The following is a 23857-nucleotide window of genomic DNA, read 5'->3' as shown; positions in this document are numbered from 1 at the left end:
GACTGAAGACATACAGGAAACAGCCTTTGTGTAAGTATAGATGGACTGTGAGCTTACCCTACCTGTCATGAATGCCGTGGTAAAAATTAAAGAGTGTTGATGTATTGATCAGCTAGGATATTTGTGCTTGTTCTTATCTTTTCTTGGAGAACCTTTACTTGCAATATTCACTTTCAGTTACAGAGGGCGGTAATATGGTGAGAAGAGAGAACAAGACAACAGCCAGAGGGATACAGTGTGATCTCACCTCTGACTGAACTGCAATGTGTAGTAACTGTCTAAAGAGTAGGTCAAAGGTTCAGAAAGGAGAACATGATTGCACGATAGCTTGAAAATACTGCCAGTGGGTATGAGGGAAGTCAGCCCCTGTTTCTAACTCTCTGTGGAACACCACCACCTAGAAAGCATTCGTATACACGACAGGTAGCTGTGCTGTGTGCATTGTTTCTGATGAAGGGTCTTCATCAGAAGGTCCCGGCAACATTAGAACCTACATGTGCCGATTCTGGCTTTAGTGTTGATTTAGTGAAACTGCCAATGATCACTTCCTTCTCTGTTTGTATTAATTTCTCTGTCTTTCACACATAGTTGTGCGATTTGAGAATTCTTGGCAAACAAAGAAGTATCCACTTGTCAGAGGGAAAGAGCAACCTGGCATCACGGGATGCAGACAGATGGCATTGACCACCCCCCTCTATGCTTAGTTTGAGGCTGTCTCAATTCAGAGAAGTAAGATGGATTTCTTAATAATGTCTATAACAAAACTGACAACATAATTTCACTCACTTGTTTCCTTTAGACTGGAAAATAAGTTCTAAACTAAATCTACTTTAATGTGTTTGCTTTTCAAAAGCTTCCTACTCATTTAAGCAAAATGACCAAAATATAATTGAACAAATCTTTATGGACTGGATATTACTCCTCACATCAATGAATAAACCTTTTATTCTTGTAGCATTGTATACACTCAATTAGACATTTCAACATCTCTCAGAAAGACACATAAAGCAAAAAGAACCAGAACCTAAGCCCAGTTCTACATGGAATTGCTTTTAAATGAATAGATCAGCTGAGAACCTTCAAAGCTATAGAAGTGTGTTAGCTTTCTGTAGCTTCTAAAACTAACAAGCCCAGACCTAGTGGCTTAGAACAACTCCCTTTGGTTAGCTTAATGTTTCTGCAGATCAGAAAGCCCAAGGACAGAGGAGAGTAGCTGCTTAAGGTCTTTCAAGATTGAGTTTGAGGTATTAGTAGGGACTGCATTGCATCCTGAAACCTCCAGGTACAGGAAATCTGCTTCCAGTTCACTGTTATGGCTGGCTGAACTCGCTTGTGGGGAAGGTGGTATTTCCCTCTCAGCTGTCAGTGGAGAGTCAGCAAGGCTGCTCTGAGCTCTTGAAGGCCTCTGCCTGACACAGTCCCCTTGACATCTTAGAACAAGATGGCATGTGGGATTCTTACTCATGGACTCTCCCCCTAGTTTCCACTTCTGGTTCCACATAGAATGATTCTCTTCTTTCAAGGGCTTCTTTCAATGATTCTCTTCTGTAATTACATTCAGCCCATCTAGCCAACAAGGGATTGGGTGTGGCTGTATGTGAGTTCAAGTCTGTATATTTCCATAAGACAATGTTTTCTGAAACACTGGAAACATCTTAAACACAGTAAATGTTTATTTAATAACTGATATATTAAGGAAAGGGACTGTGGTATGTGTTTTACAGCCACATCTCTGGACCTCAATTTGCTCTTCTTCACCTAGCATTGTCTGAGGGTGCAGTAGAATGTTCATGTATTAGATGGTAGAATTTTTGGCACATATCAGGAACCTAGTGACTTAATTTCTGTGACAAGAATGCAAGCTGGCTCTCAGAGTCATCTATGGCTACCGGGGGAAGTGATGCTTCTGTTGTTAATATTAACCATATGGTGAAATTATGTCCTAAAGATTAAGGCAGAGGCAATGCATCTCACTCTCCAAGCCAGACCCATGTCATGTGCACATCCCTAATGGCATGGCCTAGAGGGACCTTGAAAAACATTTGCTAAATGAAGATGGCAAAATGGCCATCAGTTTACATCCCCAGATGGCCGGGTGAACTTAGTATGCTCCCCCTCCCCGGATGGGTCTATGAATGAGAGATTAATTAATTCTGACTTACACAATGGGATTTTACATTCACTTCACTTAGCCCAACTCTTTGTTTTTTCTTATTTCATATTTCTCAGAAGTCTTCTCTATGGAGCTTTACAGTGGCAATAGCTATGACCCTTGAGGAATGGCCTTTAGGAATGACCACACCCCTGCGATCCAAGGTGTCCTCCTTCTGTGACTAATTAAAATATCAATCGCTTCAGTAAAGTGGCTATGTCCTGCCAGGTGGACCATGGCTGAGGATGTCCCTTACCCTGACCCTGATCTCAGCCCCCATCAAGCACACGTGGAGTAGAAATGAGATGAGACATTTCTGACAGGCTGACAGGCAGTTCTTGGACTATTACAAAACCTCTTACACGTACAGAGATGTGGTCTTAATTCCTGACAACCAGCAAGTTCAGAAGGAACAAGCTTGAAAAGGAACATGGAGAAAGAGCCTTATTATTTCTCAAAGGGCAGCTTCCCCTGTGGAACCATCCCAGAAATGGCTCTTTGTCACCTCAAACCATGGAGGGAAGGCAAATAATCCCTCCCAGTGTGTCGGCAGTAACTCATGGATCAGGAAAGGCTGTGGAAATAGGTCAGACCAAAAATATATGGTGGTGAGAACTGGCTGTGATGCTAGACTGCCCAGTATTTGTCAACTGGGGAATGCAGCCAGTCAGGCCAGGGTGGCCACCGCAACCAAAAAGAGAAGAGCGAACAGTGCAGCGACTGCCCCGCGGTCACATCGCAAAGGGTCCCTTAGAACACCAAGAAGCCACAGACTCTGCCCCATGCAGAGTCAGTTTTCTAGCATTTTCCCTGTAATAAGGAGTTCGCTTCACATGTTTGCTCGACATACCCATAAAGGTACACACACATAGACACTTATGTAAAATATAAACCATCTTAGAAACCATAGCTACACTTGCTCCTTTGATTTTGCAAAACTGTTCCACCAAATCGCTTCCGTGAACTAGTAATGATCTGCAGCCCACAATCTGAAAAGGAGTCTTTAAAGGAAGATGCCTAGAAGCCCAGAGACGTAACAAGCGTGAAAAATATTTAAAAAAGGAAATGAATTTGAGAGCTGTCTAGACAACAATACAAGTGGGCGGTGGCCCCCACAGACATCACTTTTCGTTATAAGGAAGACATGCCTTTTGTGCTGATGTGACAAAAGGCAAGAAATTGAGTTTCTATACGGAAAGCATAAGAACTGGGAAGAAACTCCAGAGTGATGGAGGAAAGTCAAAACCCAGAGTTCCTCACTATGTAGAGTTTGTGCTACAAACCTCCATTGCAGAGAAGTGTTGATGGGCACGATGTAACACACATACATGCACACACACACATACATGTGCACACATATGTAAAAGCACACATGTACAACTATTCTCAAAACCTGTTTATAGAGCTGGAGAGATAGTTCAGACAGTAAGGTGCTCTTACGCAGGCATGAGTACCTGAGCTTGATCCCCAGAATCCATATGTTTGAAAACTCAGTATGGGAATGTTTGTTGTAATCCTAGCACTAGAGAGGCAAAGGCTAGTAGAGTCTTAGGACTCACCGGGCAGCCAGCTTAGTCTAATCTATGCATTCAGGCCAATGTGAGACTCCGTTCAAGAGAAAATGGGGGTTGGTGCCTGAGGAATGACACCCACTGATTGCCCTCTGACCTCCTTACATTTGTACATACACTTGTCCACACCTGCACACTCACCCGGGCTACACATCACACACACAGAGCACTCACCCAAAGTACGTGTAGCACACAGAAAACACTCTCCCGAACTACATAGAGCACACACACAAAGTCTAGACTTTGCCAAACATGGTTTAAAGTAGAAATCCCAGGAAGGAAGAGGCGGACCGTGGCACACTTCACAAAGCGGGTTTCGCAATCCGTTTTTACACCTCAGTACTTCTCAAACCGTAATGAGCGTAAGAATCCCACTGGTGAAATGCTAAAACTGTGAATTGGCATTCTCTGCCAGTTTCTGACTCAGTATGACGTGAAGGGCAGTACCTGGGTATCTGCCGTTCTATCGGCAACCCAGATCTGCAGAAGATAAAGGCATTTGCATGAGTGTGCCCCACCTCCCCTGCCACAATAGGAGCTCTGGGAAAAGTGCAGAGGTGGGCATCAGGGTATCAGTGCCAAGGGCCACAGGGTCGGATTCTAGAGCTCTGCCCTACACAAATTCCATGCTTTGCCTTGTTGCTGACATGGAAGCAGACACGCTTGCCTCTCCTGCCTTCTTCATGACTGCCTAGACACACAGGGCACATGAGAGTTTTCCTTATCATCCATGGTTACCACCACTCCAAACCTGCATCCTCCTTACGGCTGTTATTAGATAAACCCTAAAGCATAGCAGTTACCATGAGCTGTTATCCCTACTGGTGTTCTGGTCAGCATGTCAGCAGGGGCTTCCAGAAGGTGGCTGCCTCCTCAGCTCAATGCTCGGGGAGACCTGTGTTCAAGAAAGCTGATAAAAAACTGAATCATCAGGGCCACGTGGTGTTGGTGTTCACAATCTATGTCTTAAACACAAAGGATCTGAATGAAAATGAGGACATGATCATTTCTAGGTATGAGAGAGGAGACAGGTTTCATTGTAAAAGTGAGGGAGAGCACGGCCAAGGGCATCTGGAAGAATCCAGGGTGAGGAGAGAAAGCAGTAGACTAACAAAAACCAAACCGGGCCTTGAAAGCAGAGAGAGTGAACAAAGAGGAGAAGAAAGGCAAGAGAGGGCACACCAGGAGCTGACAGAGAGAGAGAGAAAGAGAAAGAGAAAGAGAGAGAGAGAGAGAGAGAGAGAGAGAGAGAGAGAGAGAACGCATGCGCAGGAGGGAGGCAGTGAGGGAGGCAGCGAGGGAGAGGGAGGAGAGAGGGACAGAAAGAGGGGGAGGGGAAGGGGGAGGGGAATGGGGAAGGGGATGCTCATAGGGAGAGGAAGGGGAAGGGGAGGGGCTGGGGAGGGGAAAGGGGGGGAGGGTGAGACAGAGAGGGAGAGGGAGAGAATAAAGATCAAAAGAGAAAAGAGCCAGTTGCCTAAATGGCAAGGTTGCATAGGAATGGGAAACTGGGAGAAGGGAAGCCCCGCCCTTAAAGTCCCGCCCCGGAAGCCCTGCCTCTGGCCTGGAGAGGTTAAGAGGCCAAGGTGAGAAGAGCTTCAAGGGGCACAGGTACTGAGTGAGCCTGACAGCCGCGTGCTTTGCCATGCTAAAGGGCACCAGAATTAGTCCTGCTTTCTTTGGAACCTGCCAGCTATACTGCTTGGTACAGGAAACTCTGGTCCACCTTTCTCCCCACAAAGAAAGAGAGCCTTCCCTAGGAGCCTCTAAGCAGCCTTTCAGACACTTCTTTTCTCAAAAACTGGGGAGACAGCCCTCTGAGATCTCAGCCGTGCTTCTTCAGGACTCCCCGCGCTGGGGTTGACTGTGGTGAGGGTCTGTTTTGTAAATGGCACACTTTTCTCGGAACTAAACAGACCCATGACTGCCTTGCTAATCACTTGCACGTCTGAGGATTTCCACAGCATGACAGGGATGCATTTGTTTGCCAGGTGTGAATAAAGAGCCCCTTTATACACTGCTGCTGTCTGCAGAGGCCAAGATGTAACCAAGCCTTCCTAGGGTGTTTTAGAAGATGAAGTTTACAAACTTGAATTGTGTGCTAGTTGACACTGGATTGGAGACCCATCTATGTATTCTGTGACTGTTTCCTATGGCCGCTATAAATACGTCTAATTGACCATTTATTTTTAATGACGCAAAGTTATCATATTTGCTGTCAGCACAGAATTCCTCCCTGGTGAAACCACTCTATTAGTAATATATTAAAAACAGATTTTTTATTAACAACAACAACAACAAAATATGTACATATAGGGCTTTTCTGGCATGGAAGGAAAACACCCTAAGAAATTGGGATGAATTATTAATTTGTAACATCTGTGATTGGTTTATGTTACACTGGGAAAATCCCAAAGGAATGCAGAGAACACAGGCTTGTTGAAGCTGACTTCATATCTGAAGTCCCAGGGGACAGGAAGTGAGGCTTGGTGTAACCACAGCCTGTCCTTGCTAAAAGATTCAGTGGACTCCATGACTATACATGGAAACATTACTGGTGTTGTTTAGGTTTAGGATAAAATAGTCCCTGCTTCTCTCAACACATAGGTGTTTACACTGTATGTTATGAATGACAGGGGCATGAATTTGCCAACAGATGGAGTGGTTTTTTGTTTGTTTGTTTGTTTGATAATTTTACTTTGTCCCCACTGAAAGCAGCTCTGTCTAAGCATCACACTCAGCCCTGATATTGCCACCAATCCCCTCCTCCTAATTTCCCAAAGGTCGTTTTGGTTTCAATGAAACGGAACGGACCCCCGAGAGAGTGAGAGGGTCTATTTGCTTTGAGTTGTAATCTTCAAAATCTGAAGAGGTTTACATAAAACGTGCATCTTTAAAATATAAGGTATGTTATAAAATCTTTTTTTTTTTTTTTTAATTTTCACAATAAGGCTTGAGGAGTGTTAAACTAAACCCAGCCATCTGGGGGATGCCAGGAATAAGCTTTTGAACACTTTCCAATCTGTCATTTGCCTCTAGATACTGGAATAGGTGAAGTACTCAGCGAGAGCTAGCTCTTTGTATGTATTTTGCTCGGCCCACAGGGCTGGGTATTGACTGCTTCAGGGTCTGGTTTCTGGGCACCTCCCCCACAGCACCCGCATGCCCTTTCTGTACCCCCGCTTCCTAATTACGCCTCACTGACTCCTTTATATTGTGAAAACTCTGCAAGGGATTGTGATGTTAATTGGAGAAAAATCAAATGCCTCTGGAGTAAGGCAGATTAGTTGTATAAAATATACTAAAAAGATTAAAATATGTAAATCAAATTTCCCTTTACACATGCAAATTTCTCTCTGCAAGTTCTAAGGCTCCTTAATCCTTCTGGCCGCTTATCTCAGTGTGTGCTAGCCTAAGAGTTCTCACCACTGGACCTGGCTCCTGCCCTCTGGCTTTCCTGTCCTCTCATCTGTGTCTCTTTATTCATTTACAGTACTAATAACATGACTAGATTCTAAGATCTAATGGCATTTTATATATACTTTTTCACTTTAAAATTTCTTACCACTTCCAAGCAGTCAATGATCTTGGTTAGTTTGTCTTCAGGTAAATTCTTCAACAAGGAAACACTTAAAAATTAAAAAGAAATATTAAATTAATTATCTTTTTGTAATTAAAATATTTTTTTGACATAAAGTCTCACAATGTAGTCTAAGGCTACCCCTGAACTCATGATTTCCCCTGCTTTGGCCTTCTAAGAACTAGGATTACAGGCATACAACACCACAACGAGCTCTTAATTATGCCTTGAAAAATATGTATTTCATATGGATTCTAAATTCTTATTTTTGCATACTATTATAATAATGCACTTCAGCTTTTTCCCATGTAAACATTCAAATAATTGAAATCACATAAATAACAGAATTTCTTGACAATGGGAAATGGTTCATATGTGCTATTCCAGGCATTTGTCATGGGCACAGAAATGAAGGTGTCATTTCCACAAAGGGAACAGTCACATCCCACCCACTCAGGGGACCCAGTCCACACTGTTGTTGGTTTGCTAAGTGACTCGTATCTGGAAAAGTGTTGGCTTCCAGTTCTCCATGTCTCTTATAGCCCAGGTAAATTACTCTATTCAAGATGGAAGATCAGATTTTCATCTAACTCCTTGCAATTAGGTAAAGACCGAACCCATGGGAACATGAAAATTACCAGTGACATATTCTTTGATTATTAATCTTACTGTGCTGTCTTTTTAAATCAATGTTTCCAGAGGTAGGTAACAAGCACATTTGAAATAGAGTGGTGAAACCATTTATTTAAAAAAAAAAAATCACGGATTTCTCTCAGCATGATTAACTAATCTATATATTAGATTGTTTTATTGAATCAATTTCTTTCTGTTTTACACATTTTTAGACCATTGATATCATTTCTACAGACAATATTTCTTTATTACCATCTACTATTTGACACCCTTACAGGAAATATTATGCCTCTCCCAAAATGCATGACTAAATCTTGTGAAGGCAGATCCTTGCACACATGTAGCATGGGGAACTAGGCCAGAAAACATATGTGAGATCTATAAGAATGGTGCACTGGAATTGGGACCCACCGGCATGAGCCCAGCTGGAGACCATGTAAATGCATGGTGATGGGTAGGGAAAGAATGGGTTGCAAAAAGAACACAACTCTTATCAAGTCCAAAATGGGTTAAATCAAGCCATAAATACAAAAAATACCTATGGAATAGTCACTAAACTTCCAAATGCAGGAGGAGAGGAGAGGGGCAGACATCTGGGATGACATTGGAGCCCATGGGTACCGTGGGGACATTCCTAACTTCACTTCTTATAATAATGATGTTATCATTCACTTATAATAATAAGACTTATTATTCATTCATTTAAATTTATTCTGATTGAAATATGTGTATAAAATTGCACATATTTATAAGGTTCTTTGGACCATTTCTATACATGCATATGTATGTGCAATGTTTAGATATGGGTAAACATATATCCTCTAAGAATTTATCATTTTCCTATGGCAAAAACACTCAGAATTCCTCCTCCCAGCTTTTTGAAACATGAATTACTTATGGTGCGACATCACAACTTGTTACTCCCCGTCCACCTCTAGCTTAGCACCTGCTGGTCAACATTTTCCCATTGCTGTTGTAAGCATCTGGGAAGCACCATTCCACTCTCAACATGTATGCAATGTACTCTCTCTCTCAGAGCCTACATGGGAGTGCGATTATGCAGTACTTGTCTGTCCACGCCTAGCCCATTTCAGTAAACAGAACATTCCCCACTTTGAGTCATGTCATCCCAAATAACGAGTTTTAATCTTTTTCTTTACGGTTAAACATTCTTCCCTCATGTGTACCACATTTTCTTTATCCATTCATGGCTAATGGTCAATTAGATTGTATCCATCTCCTGGGTATTCTGGATGGTGCTGCAAAGAACATGGAGACACAGATGTCTCCTCCGACATATTGATTTCATTTCCTTTGGATGTATTTCCTAATGGGATTGTTAGCTTTATGGGGTTTTGCGATTGACATGTATACCATAGTCCTTGTGCATTACATTCCATATATAAAAAGAGCCTATTATATAAAATGAAACAAACAAGAAAAAAAATGGCGTTACCCCAGAGTAGTGCCTCCCTGTTGAGATGGAAAACAAAACAAAACAAAACAACAAAAACAAAACAAAACAAAAAAACTAGAACTCAATTTTCACAAACTTATAAAGGTTTTCCTTCTGGTCCAAACTAGGATCCATGACCTGCAAGCCTGTCACCTTTGGGAGTGGTGGATAAACAGATGAGGAAAAATCTCAGTTCGTCTCCCCTCTGTGTGGACAGGGGTCAGGCTTACCTTGTTCACCACCAAATCCACAATGTTTGGTGTCCGGAAATAAATATTTGTTAAATGGATGAATGAAATAACAAAAAGAAGGTTGGAGAAAAGAATACATGCTGGGCTTCTTTAACTCAAGACAGATCACACTAGGTTCCAAGGGGATTATGACTCTGTAGAATAGTTTGTGTTTTATCTCAGTCAAGTACACCCTGTGGCCACTGGTTTATTCCTGTATTTAAAAAAATAAAATCTCATCCCTAAGTGTAGCTTATTTACTTTAAATGCTGATCTGTGACCTTCAGCTGCAGAATTTTGAGATCACCTATATTTAGGTAGATCCTACCACATGACAGCTAAAGTATGCTATACCTAGAGATGAGACACCTGCTTCTCATTATTCCAGCTCTCTGCCAGGAGTCATTATTGTCTCTACGAGGGTATGTCAGGGAGATGCTCTATAAGAACCTGCACACTGGCTGTGTTCTGCTGATTGTCAATGTGTTTATATGCCTATGGTCCCCAACTAAATGTTAGGTGTAGACAGCCCTAACACAACAGGCTAAGGAAGATCAAATTACTAATTAGACCTTAGGAAAAGGTACTTAGGAAAAACAGGAAGCTTACTTTTGGAAGTCACATAATGGATAATTATTGATACACTTGTCCTAAGTGCATTTTATCACATGCTGTATCCCAAATCCAGAGGCCGTCAAAACTCTCAGATGCAAAACTACTGTTTATCTCCTTAAGCTTGCTTTTGAAATTATACAGACATGTGATTCTCTATAAACTGACTCAATCATGATGCCACAGCCCAGGGCATTTCACAAAGTCAAATGTCCTAGTATCTATGTCATTGTGGCAACTTAATAACAAAGTTTTTTTAAGCTGCTACAAATAATAATTACTTAAAGATAGTATGGCTTTGCAAATGAAAAAGTAATGTCACCTGTAAAAGCAAGGAGAGTAAAATAAATTAATCTTAAAATTCCAAGTGTGGCTGGTGAAATGGCTCAGGGTGTAAAGGATTGTGAAGCCTGGACTGATCACTAGGGTTGGATTCCACGGACCCACGTGCCTGGAAGTGGTCCTCTGACTCCACACATGATGTAGCACACTTGTGAGTATGTGTTTATGCCATCAATCAATCAATCAATCAATCAATTTTAAAATGTAATAAAGAAAACTAAAATTAATATTAGAAGAATTAGCCTTTTGGTGTACTCTCTGAGATCATAAATGTTTTTCAAGGCCCAGTGAGCAAACTTGGGTGAATTTTTTTGGGGGTGTTTTTGTGTACTTTTTTAAACCGTGGCCACTTCAATACTAAAGTAAAAGGAATAGCAAGAAAATAATTCAGCATACAAGCTAACAGAAAGGAAATAAGTTTTAGTATCTGCTGCCATTTACAGAAAGTTTTTTTTTCTCCTTGCTTTAACACTATAGAAACTGCTTAAATGGGGTGGGGGCAGGGGGGACCATTAAGGAAATCATTACCATGCGTACCAACAGCCATGCCTTCTCCTGCCACACAGTTACTCTTACCTTCTGAGGAAGTTTCTGTACTCCTCATCCCTGGCTTGCGCTGTTCTCCTCATAATATTCTGGAAAACCTCTCTATCAAGTGCCCAAGTTTTAACATTGGTAATAGCTTTAAAAGAAAATTCAAGAAAACAATACAACAGTGTTTAGCACCAGACAAAGAAATCATTCCAAAATGTTAATCAGTGAGCATTTACTTATTGGAAATGTATTAATTAAACATGCAAATGAAAGGAAATAATGAGATTGCGGGTAGTTTTCTATCACTTCAGCTTTGAAGTCTACCAGGATTTGGAAGTGGGTAGGAGATTTCTTTTCTGATTATGTTTTAGGTGGGATGATACTCAAGTAGCAGGTTTGCATTTTCTAATTGTACGCTGAATCTGCCACACCACAGGGTGTGTTCTTGTTTTGTTTTTTAAATTTATTTACATTTCGAGTGTTATCCCCTTACCCCGGGTTTCCCTCCTACAAACCCCCTATCCTATCCCCCCTCCCCCTGTTTCTATGAGGGTGTTTCTCCTCCCTCCCACCCATCCACTTTTGTCTCAATTCCCCTACACTGGGGTATCTATTGCTCCTTCATAGGACCAAGGACCTCTCCTCGCATTGATGCCTGACAAGGCCATCCTCTGCTACATATGCAGCTGGAGCCATGTGTACTCCTTAGTTGGTGGATTAGTCTCCGGGAACTCGGGGGTGGGGGGGTAGGGGGGGTGGAGGTTAGGAGGATAGGGGGTGGGGGGTGGGGGGAAGGGTCTGGTTGGTTGATATTGTTGTTCTTCCTATGGGGTTGCAAACCCCTTCAGCTCCTTCAGTCCTTTCTCTAATTCCTCCATTGGGGACCCCATGCTCAGGCCAACGGTTGGCTTCAAGCATCTGCCTCTGTATTTGTAAGGCTCTGGCAGGGCCTCTCAGGAGACAGCCATATCAGGCTTGTTTCGGCAAGCCTTTCTTAGCATCCACAATAGTGTCCGGGTTTGGTGGCTGTATCTGGGGTGAATTCCCAGGCGGGACAGTCTCTGGATGGCCTTTTCTTCAGTCTCTGCTTAGGGTGTGTTCTTGAATCGTGCCAGCCAGCCTGCAACTGGTTCAACACTAAAGAATTTGTTCATAAGCAGGTAACTGGAAGCTAAAAGTCTCTGTGAGCATGTGTGCAAATGTGTGTCTTTCTACAATGTTTAGACACCACTGACTAAAAGCCAGTATCATCTAAGAATCTCTACAGTTACTTTTGTATAAAATGCACACAAATGATTTTTAAAGATGAAGGAAAATTTGCGGGCAACAGAATTTTATGTGGGAGACTTTAAAAGCAAGCATAATACCCAAACTGACAGGGAAGAAAAAAAATTTTCTTGGAAAAAAAAAGATGTTTAGATTCATTATGGTTGGAAGATTTAAAAACAGGTTGCAGAAATGACTCTGTGGTTAAGAACACTTGTTGCTCTTGCAAAGGACCCAGGTTCGATTCCCAGTACCTGCATGGTAGCTCACAACCTTCCACAACCCCAGTTACAGGGGACTGCACATGGTGTCCATATCTGCATGCAGGGAAAACATTTGTACACATAAAGCAAAATAAAATTCAAAATTCAAAATTCAAAAATAAGAGTAGTGAAATGATTTTTAAAATAAAATAAAAAGAATAATAATGTGAATCTATAGTTTACCAAACTTCAGAGTAAAATAGAGTCAGTCGCTCAATATTCCTTTTTAAAAAAATGTCTCCCCACCCCAGTTCAGTTATTCTTCAGGTTTGGGGGTGAACCTCATAATCTGCATTTTCATTCTATACCTCAGTGGTCTTAATCCTTATAACCCTGTGGGACCTTATTCCTGATGCTGAGACACAGCACATCTAAGCAGACTGAAGGTCTACTTCAAGGGTACTATAAAAAAAAAAAAAAAAAAAAGAACAAAAATGGGAATCTTTAAGAGGAGTGATTTAAATATTATTCAAGAATTTCTCCAGAGCATACCCAGGCCGATATTTATATTATTGCTTTCCTTAATATCTCTGGTTTATAAAAACTTAATAAACTAGAAAGCAAACGTCCAAAAAGAGTCCAAGGCAATGGGTTACATAATAAACAGTAAGGTGGCAATTGAACAAATACGGAAGCATCAACTTCATACCACCCCTCATACACAGGGATCTGAGAGCTTTCATTCTTCCTTCCTAGTGCACATACACGTGTGTGCTTGTGTGTTTATGTGTGTGTACAAGCGTCTGTGCTGGGGCATGTGTGAATACGCATATGTGCGTTTGTGAGGCCCAAAGACAGCCTTAGGTGTCATCCTCAATAACTCCACCTATCTCTTCTGAGTCCAATTGGGTTGGCACAAAGCCACAAAGGCCAGGTAGCTCTCTGTCTCTATCCTGCCAACACTGGGATTGAAAGATCTCTTCCAACACCCTGGCACTTCACATAGATTCTACAGATGGCAAGTGAATTGCTTTCCCTACTGAGCTATCCCCAGCCTAGGACAAGTCTTCCTGAGTTTTTGAAAAAGTTCTATCAAAGCTCTCATATAATAAATCTTTTTGTTGGAATTGTATTTTTATCAGCAAGAGTTTATGGGGTCAATGAGAGACAAAGTAGCACAAGCTCGGCCCAGGAGCCGACCTTAGATGCAGTGGTGATTCTGGGCCGCTTGTCTCCTCTTACCTTTCACAGAGGCAGTCCGCGTACAGTTGTACAAAATGGCCAGTTCCCCAAACGTGGTCCACATGGGGATGGATGATAGCAATTTCTCTCCTTGGAATACCTCTAGTCTACCCTCTATCAAACAGAATTTGAGAAAAATACAAATCATCAAAAGACACCTGGGTTCCATAAAGAAGAAGAGAAGCAGGCAGAGCATGCAGTTAAGCCTCGTAGGAATCCAGTTATACCAGAGTGGTTAAAAGATCAGGCCTGAAACCAAATCTGCCAGTTACTGACTTTGAGGAACCCACCGTGGATGGTGGGGAGAATCATGGGTATTTTGTGCATTTACCATGAGAATTAAGTAATTTACTCCAGGTAGGGAGCTTGGAACAGTAGCTAACGCAGGCTAGATGTTATGTACACTTTCACAATATTCAGTCCGCCCTACGAAAAAATGTGGCACAGGAAAACATTTATCCCAACAATCAGAGTGTGTCTTGAAAACACTTGCACAGCTCTTGCCATGAGGGAAGGAAGACTGGTCAGAGCCATGATGTCCTGGCTGTTGGGACAAGCCACCTAGTTCTACATCTGGGTTGCATTAGCTATTGGTTGTGTAACCTCAGATAAGTGACTTCATGGTCCTTAGCTGCTGAACCCCTCATCCTGGTGCCTGCCTGGACATCGACATTTACTCAAAGCTGAGGTGGAGGAAGCAGAGTGCCTACAAACTGCCTACAGTTGTTTTGCCCTGGAAACCATTTCTTGCCTCTTCAGGCAAAACCTCATCTAAAAAGTCTGCTGTTTTAAAGGAAGAGATCTGGGGGAAGCAATGGTAGTCTTTCTTTGTCCTGTTCCCAAAAGCTTGAGTCACTATGTCACCCTGTGTCGTCCACTTAATTTAACAAATCCGATATGAGAATCGACATTATGCCAGGAACCATTACAGGCTCCAGGCCAGGGAAGCAAAGATGTTTACTGGGTTAGAATTATATTCTAACAAGAACAAAAAAACATCTGTTTCTTTTGGTTCTAAATTCCACAGATGACACATACAGTTTAATAATTTCTTATTACAGCCAATTCTAACTCCATCAAACCACTTGGGGTTGATATCCTAGATCCTAATACATATCCAGGTTCTTTCTTTAATTGGTTATGGCTCATAGGATTTGAGTCATTTTGAAGAATTATATGGAATACCAAGAGTTTAAGCGAACTGTGCTGTACTATTTGCTATTCAGGCTGTATCTTATAAAGGGGAGAATTCTAATTATCAAATTAATTTGTTCAGGCAGATAATTAAGCCAGGCAACTCAGTCCTTAGATGCCACCATAATTAATTCAAATAAGAAAGCCTTCAGTCTTCACTTCCATGTATGTCGTATGCCTGATCTCAACAGCTGTGGTATTGCTGACTCCTGTCTAACCTCTTCTTTCCACAAGCCTTTCATCAGAGTCACTGGCAAGGAACTCGATGAGGTTGGCATGTGTTTCTTGTGCTCTCTTAGCAGGTTCCATAAATATTTGTTGACTTAATGACCTGTCTTCTCCTGCCAAAATTCTCTCGTGATGCTAAAATAGATGTGAAATGGCCAAGAAAAAAAGTTGTAAGAAGAAAGTCTTACTGTGGGTCACCCACCCTGTAAAAATCGAAGGCTGGCTAAATTAAGACTATAACTCACCACAGGGGTAGAATGATCACTCTGGCATGACAGAATCTTTTTGAAATTACCTTTAAAGATTATATAACAAATAATGCACAAATAATTTTAAAAACTGATAGGCTTTTAGAATCCATATACGAAAGAACAATCCCTGAAGTGTTATAAGCAGGAAAATACAAGCACATTAATTTGCTTAGTTAGGCAGCTTCTAAGGCTGCAGGAAACAGGAGAAGTCATATTGCTTGGTTGCTTAGATTATTGGGACCCACAATGCACGGTAGAAGTTCACAGCATCAATCAGGATGCCATGCTACCTGGGTGAGGAATTTAATTTTCTTGCCTAAGACTCAAAAAGTTGAGGCAATTCAGAATTTTACATAACATTCAATCACCTTAATCCCTATCCAGGTAATGTCTTACTTCTTTATATTTAATTAGCAACTATTTAAGATTCATCAATAGGTTGTTACTGTCTCCTGTCTTAGTCAGGGTTTCTGTTCCTGCACAAACATCATTGACCAAGAAGCAAGTTGGGGAGGAAAGGGTTTATTGAGCTTACACTTCCACATTGCTGTTCATCACTAAAGGCAGTCAGAACTGGAACTCAAGAAGGCCAGGAAGCAGAGGCCATGGAGAGATGTTTCTTACTGGCTTGCTTCTTCTGCCTTGCTCAGTTTGCTTTCTTATAGAACCCGAGACTGCCCAGAGATAGTACCACCCACAAGGGGCCCTCCCCACTTGATCACTAATTGAGAAAATGCCCACTTGATCACTAATTGAGAAAGTGCCCTGGAGACACTTCCCCAACTGAGGCTCCTTTCTCTGTGATAACTCCAGCCTGTGTCAAGTTGACACACAAAACCAGCCAGTACATTTCCCAACCATGTGTGTATCATAAAGCATAGAAACTAAATGGCTGTACACACAATAGTTTAATAGGTAGGGCATTTGATTTGATTTGTTTGTTAGAAAGAAACTTAAATTATCCTTTAAAAACATTGGTCTACAATCAAAGTGACTTCCAAAACCACAAAAATGAACTCTCCTTGGTAACAGTGTCAAAAGTGTCATCATGAACAGCTACATTGTGAACAAAAGCTTTTCAGTAAGCAGCATTCTGACTAAGAGTGTGGAACTTTGAGTCTGGTTTCCTGCCTGTGCTTCACACTTTCCATTTCTGTGCAATGGATATGTGATTTAACCTCCGTGGGATGGGATGTCGATTTCACTGATGACACGAAATGAACTGTGCTTGCTGCTACAGGATGGATAAGAGATGAAATGAGACCTCTCTATCAAGTGCTCAATGGGAGACAAGATCTACACAGCACCTTCCGTGGATATCAGCCACTACTGTGACCGCATCATCAATGTCCTCATCACGCACAATCTGTTTATTTTCTACAAACAGAGCAACTTTGGTTTGGTTTGGTTTTGTTTTTTTAAAAAAAATGTTCACAAAACAGCTAAAATAACCAAAAACATGTCATATGGTTTTTTGATTATGATGTGGAAACTCAAAATAAACCTATGAAACTCACCAGCCAGCACAAAGATATGGTTTCCAGGTTCCCCCTGCTTAATGATGTAGCTGCCCTGTTGATAGTTTCTCCCATACATGCATTCCACCATGTCTTTGATCTGTTGGGGATCCAATCGCTTCAGAAACTGGTTCTTATTCAAGGCATCTGTGATGAGCTTTTTCTCACTGTTGTACAATAACAGAAAATGGATGATCATTACATCTGAAGGAAACACAAAGGTTTTGCTTCATCCTGTACTCTGATAGGATGATCTTCAAATTGACATGCTTATAAGTTTTTGCAAGGACATATTTGTTTCTTGGTCTTACTTAAAACTTCACTGATATATTATGTGCCAAACTCTTTAAAATATCTTGAATATTTTTGATAGTCCTAATAGCAAATTAATTACCACTTACAATCCTGTCTCTCAATGGAAAATTCCCCATGCCATGCAGTTGTCATGGAAGCGCATCTGGAAAGCAGGAACTAGTCATATTTGAGATTACAGATCCCTCCATTGATGCACTTATGCACACACAGGGCCAGCGATAGTGTTCTTTTATATCTTATTTAGGTCTATATTCTTTAAGATAGTTACTATTCCCATGTTTATGAAGAAGAATAAAAGGGAGGAAGAAATTTATTCTTCCTAACTTTGTATCTGAGTTTGTTATTCTGCCATCTATGATACTTCCATTCCATCTCATTACCTAAGACAAAAGCTGGCTCCTTAGGTTTGACTGACATGGGTTGGAGGGGGTGGAAGTCAGGATTTGCTTGAGGATGTTTTTCTAGGCGTGACTAGACTGGGCAAAAACTTCGTTTCCAATGCTACACTCTTTTTCACTGCTCAAATTGAAGTCTTACTTATTGACAATCCTAGAATCCTCTGCCTTCTGTTAACAAAAGCTGCAGCTCAAAATAGTTACTCAATTGCCATGTGTTTCAAATGTTCTAATTAACATACTCTGTCTCAGATGTTACAAAGTACTGAGCTGGGGAAAAGGATGCTTCATGAGCTGTGGGAATTTTTACCTACTCCATTTGCTGTCAGTGTGATTTTTAATGGCCTTTCATTCCCCTGCAACAGTCATTCAAAGGCCCTTTAACAGTAGCTTATTTCTATTAGGAAATGCGTAGCCTTTTCCTATACAAATGGTTTTCAAACACAAGCTAAAGACTTCCTGAGATGAGTAACTTCCCTGATGACCTCATCAAATCATTGTTCTTTGGTAGGAGCCCCTTCCTCCTTAAAGCATCTTCTCTATCCTCAGAGCCATCCAGGCCCAGAGGCCACCTTAAGAACACCCTCTTTCATCTAAACCACCACAGAATTTTGTCAATTCTATTGTAACTATAAGACTGACTTCATTTGTCACAAATGTAAGCATCATGCAGCTACGATAAAAGTACATTCAAGCGAACACTCACCCAGATCCAAACTCTATCCATGTTGTTGGCTTGTCTACAGTTAGAACAGTCATTCTGAAGCCACGGAGCTTCCTTAGAGCTCCATGCCTTCGGGAGCACTAATCCAACATGGAAACCAAGTCAAGAGTTGAAACTAGAAAAACAATTAGCTTGGCAGCCTCTTTCGTGACTCCTGTGTCATTTATCTGCATACTATTCTTCCTCAACAACTACTATGACCCTTTCTAGCTTTTCCTTCGAAGCACTTCACTGTAGCTATATACATATTTGCTCATATACACACATGCACACATTATAGTATGATTCACGGTTGAGGGAGAATATGTAAGTTATTTTTCTTTGGGGGATTGGGTGACCTTGCTAAATATTCTACATCATGTCCTTCCATTTCCTACTAAGTTTGTGATTCCCTCTTTTCTTTAAAGCTGAAGAATATTCTAATATATAATATCTGTATATTGTATGTTAATATGTTAATGTGACATATATAATATGTATGTATAATATGTATATATGTATATAATATGTATACTAAATTCTCACCCATTCATTTATTAATGAGTATCTAGATGTGTCTATTCTCTTCACAAAAGAATTACTGTTGTCTTCTTTTATTTTTAATTTCAATGATGTCACCATAGCATAAAAACAATGTATAGTTCTGGACTATAAAGTTAACAGCTTCTGTACTAAGCTGTAAGCTACTTGGGGCCTTTCCTTTCAGATCACCCTGTACTATATTATGAAATTAATCTTGCTAGGAAAAAAGTGATTGTATGTTTTCCTTTATTCCAGATTCTCCTCTGTCCACTAACATAAATAAATAAATGTGCTCATAAAGTAGCCCTCAACTAATGCATATGGAGGGCATACTTTTGTCAGGCAGAGTTTTTGCCTCAAGTACAAGATATGAACAATATACAAAAGCTCCGGCGCCAATGGACTTCCTATGCTCGTGTAGATGTCTCACTTAGGTTTCCTCTGTGCCCACACACCCCAGCTCTCCAACATGTGTTCTTAGGAACAACACTTACACAAATCCTTTTATGAAGAAAGTCAGTGTTATTGTCTTCTATTTCTGTCAGTGTTGCCTCTGGCTTGGCTTAGTTTCTTCTCAAGCTACTTACATCTTATCCATCAACCCAAAGACCCTTCCAGATCCTGAGCTGTCACACAGTTCACACAAATCTTCCTTCCTACTCCCAAGATACTTGTATTCATGCAAACTACATTGGACAAATTTTTTTTCAAGCACTTACACAGGACACATATAGCAGCCATTAAGAATACAAATAGCTTTGTCTTCATGTGGGTCCTGAACACCTGGAGTGGGGGCTATCCAAAAGCTCTTGCCTATACATGGGCTTTCTAGCTGGGCTGCCTTATCTGACTTCAGTGTGATAGAAAGCACCTAGTCCCTCAGAGACTTGAAGTGCCTATGTTGGGGATAGCCAAGGGACAGAGGAGAAGGGAAGGGGGGGGCAGATTTTGGAAGGGATGACCAGGAGGGGAGCAGTGAGCAGGATATAAAGGGAATAAGTAAAAAACTAAAATTAAATAATAAAAAATACAAACAGAATATGGAGAGACGGTGCACTTGGTAATCTATTTATTGTGCAAAATATACAGTTCTGAGTTCAGATCCTACCAACTATGGAATACCCGGGTGGCTTAGCATGTGTCCTTAACCACAGTACCAGGATGGAGATAGGCAGACCTAACCAAATAAATTGATGAGCTCCAGGTTCAGAAGAGACCCTGTCTCTAAATGAATACATAAAAAAAAAAGTGGAGAGCAACCGATGAGGCCACCTAACACTGGCTTGTGATTATCTGCACATACACACACACACACACACAAACATTACACACACTCATGGATTCAAACTTTTTCAATTTAGTGTTCAACTGTGGTAGACCCGCTAATTATCAGCACAACTTTCTCTGATCCCACAAAGCATGAACAAAAGATGTGACAGATGATAGGTGATGACAGACAGACACACAGACAGACAGACAGACAGATGATAGATTCAGCTATTGAGAGTAGCAGAGACATGTTAACAGAACAGAGACTCCACAGGACAAGTCTCACTGTATAAGCTTCACATCTACCGTGAGATAGGAAACTTTGCTGCACCACAACCTTTGCCACCCCCTGCCCCGCCCCCATTATGTTTTCTCTCACTGGCTACTGGGAAGAAACCGAGTCAGCTAGGCATTGACTGAAACTTCTTACACTGAATAAAATCAACTTTTTCTCCTCTAATCTGTTTATCTCATGTGTATTTGTTATAGACATAGAAACTCAATGTATTAGTTGAGTTTCTATTGCTGAGATAAAACACCATGTCCAAAATCACGGTGGGGGGGGGTTGTTTTTTGTATAGTCTATAGTCTGTCATTCAAGGAAGTCAGGTAAAAGCTCAAGGCAGAAACGTAGAAGCAGAAACTGCTATAGTGAGCATGGACGGTGTTGCTTATAGGCTTTTCCCCATGGCTTGTTCAGCCTGCTTTCTCATAGAACCCAGGACATGTGCCCAGGGTGGCACAGTTCACAGTGAGCTAAGCCCTCCAAAACCAATCACTAATTAAGAAAATGCACCCCAAGCTTGCCTACAGACCAATTTGCTTGCAGCGTTTTCTCGGTTGAGATGCCCCCTTCCCGGTGGCTCTGGCTTGTGCCTGGCTGACATAAAACTCGCCAGCATGGTCAACTTCAGCAATCATATTTGGTACTGTCATTAGATCAATGAAAAGACATCAAACTACAGAAAAGATGCGCTATAAACCCCAGACCAAATACAGTTAACAATATGTCCAGGCTGGGAGATAGATAGAAAGTGGGTAAAAGCACTGAGTTTAATTGCTAGAACCCACTGTGGAAGCAGAGAACTGGCCCTGAATGTTGTCTTATGATTTGCACATCCAAGCTATGGCATGCACATAGCACATATATTCACATACATCACACACACACACACACACACACACACTTAGAATAATAATAATACAATTTAAATTAAAATTATATCTAGACCCATCAAAATTGAATTTCTAAAAACAAAATACAATCAGAAGAGAAGGGAAAATAAAAAGCAGACAGACATAAGAGACACGTAACCTTCAAATGACCATCAATGGGACTAATTTACTCTTCAGCAGAAATAATGGAAGTCAGAACACAACAGAAAGTCTCCCGAATGCCCCCACAGAGCCCATTCAGCCTCGCTGCCCTAAAAACAGCCTTCAAGAAGGAAAGAGAAATGAACACATTTTGAAAATATTTTCCCACTGGCCGCAGGCATGTGATAGTGGACGGCTCAGATACGATGGATGGGATCCCCATGAGAACCGGCAGATGTTACAGAGGAAGATCCTCAGAGCAGGCACACGTGCAGATGACTAAAGAAGGGCTGTCTTTATAAAAGAGTGATACCTCGGGCAGCATAAAATGCCAAATAAACAAATGTAAGAGACAAGCAAGACATGAAGGAGACAGAGAATAAGTGGAGTTAACATAATAGAAGGTCCAGAAATTAATAAAAGTGAAATGTGGAACATTTATAAATTGCTCAGGCATGCTATAATGTAGAACATTTGTTACAAGATTAATCAGAGGATATTCAAATAAAATGCTAAAAATAATGCAATAAAATGCATAGCTAATCGGCTTAAGGAAATGACAAGAAGAGACAGCAGGTTAACACATGGTAACATATTAGGTTTAAACCAACGGCTGTATAATTACATTAAGTACCGGTGTAACAAATATTTCAGTGAGAAGACAGGATGGTAAAATTGATAGCAAAACCACAATACCCCGCTTGTTACATGGACAACAAATGCTTCACGATGATGGGATAGGAAATGGTAAGCTACTTGACGTGCTGGTCCCAGTTAAGCAGAACCCCTGCTGCGCAGGAACCAGTCTATATGCTAAAGAGGCATGCACCTAGGAAGACTGTATCAAAGTGTATAAAATGGCAACAACAGTTGAAACAGAAGCTGACAAAAGTCCCACGATAACCTTTGGTTATTTTAACACAAGTCTCTCAAAACAAACTAGGTAGACAGAGTGGTTAGAAGCCAAATCCAAGCCATTGGTTCTCAAAGTTTACTCAAGCTCTAGAGTCAGTTGATATTTTAACTCTACATTCAAATTAAAATATCCTTTCCAGTGCACAGGTACCTTCACAAAGATTGATCACATGTGAAACCATGGAGGGGCGGGGAGCATAAAGCTTCCACACATTTCAAAGGACTGAAACAACAGAGTCTCTTCTACAAATCCTGTAGACTACACAGAAACTGAAAACCAAAAAGCCACAAAAACCCTCACATGTGTGAGATTTGAGCAGCACAGTTTAAATATGCCACTGACACTATGTTAGATCATAAGGAACTCAGTTAAAATGGAGCATAGATAGAAACCTTTAGATTGAAGTAGGTATGAAATAGAAAAGAATAGAGATTATAAATGAGTTGTCTCCACCTCTAAGAAAATTGTACAAGGGCCAGGGTGCCTGTCTGTAATCCCAGTACTCTGGAAGCTGAGGCAGAAGGACATCCATTCAAATCATATTGATCTTACAAAGTGAGACCCCCTAATGCTTCACACACACAACCCTGAGAAAGGAGAAGGTAGCAAAAAAAAAAAAAAAAGCAAATTGACAGAGGTGGGGGAGGAAGAGGAAGAGGGAGGCAGAGGGAGGGAGGGAAAGAGAAGGGACTATCCAGTGAGGTAAGTCAGCAAGCCATACAAACATCTGTTATTAGGCTAATGAGCAGGTGAAATGGCTAAGTTCCTGGCAAGATGGCGGCCTCAGAAGAGATGTAGCTAGCCCAGAAAATGAGAAACATCCCTTCCTGGACTGTAGGCATGAGAAAAATAACTGGATGATACCCAGAATTACTTGGGAAACGTCATATGAAATAATAATTTTTAAAATCCCCAAAGTATGATACAACAAGAGACAGAAAATTCAATAATAAAGAAATGGAATGCAAAATTAAAAGCTACCTCCTCAAAATTCTTGATTCCAGTAACTACCATTAAAACTCCCAGATATTGGAAGAAAGAATAATCACACAAATTTTCCCCAGCAAACAGGAGATAATTTACACAACTCATTTTAGGACTAGAGAGTCTGATATAAGAATAATATTAATAACCCAAGGAAGAAAAGCTCTGAGACCAGTCAGAGCTACAGGGGTGACTCCATCTTAAGAAAATGAAAGCAATTAACCACATCAAAGGAACAAAGAACAAAAATCTAATGAGATTTCTTTAAGCATTGATAAAATTAATAAACACCTGTAATTATTTTTACATTTAAAACTGTTCTCAGCAAACTGAGAAGGGGCAGAAATCTTGAGCCTATTGATAAATAAAGCCGGAAAACCGTTTCTAAGCTGAAGGGATGTTGT

At 40.9% G+C, this 23857-nt stretch overlaps 1 protein-coding gene across 1 annotated transcript in view; it reads right to left on the bottom strand.

Moving 5' to 3' along the window:
* Nucleotides 1–23857, bottom strand: part of Prkg2 (protein kinase cGMP-dependent 2) — a 93671-nt gene that overhangs the window by 50293 nt on the left and 19521 nt on the right. The window contains exons 2-5 of the mRNA XM_052198536.1: nucleotides 17012–17178; nucleotides 13822–13935; nucleotides 11153–11258; nucleotides 7289–7352 (exon numbers count right to left, since the gene is read on the bottom strand). Of these exons, the coding sequence (XP_052054496.1) occupies nucleotides 7289–7352; nucleotides 11153–11258; nucleotides 13822–13935; nucleotides 17012–17178 (451 nt within the window). The remainder of the gene's footprint in view (nucleotides 1–7288; nucleotides 7353–11152; nucleotides 11259–13821; nucleotides 13936–17011; nucleotides 17179–23857) is intronic.

The sequence above is a fragment of the Apodemus sylvaticus genome, chromosome 11 (genome assembly GCF_947179515.1).
Source record: "Apodemus sylvaticus chromosome 11, mApoSyl1.1, whole genome shotgun sequence".
NCBI lineage: Eukaryota > Metazoa > Chordata > Mammalia > Rodentia > Muridae > Apodemus > Apodemus sylvaticus.
Note: the sequence above shows the minus strand (reverse complement) of the source record. Positions and strands in the feature narration are given on the sequence as shown.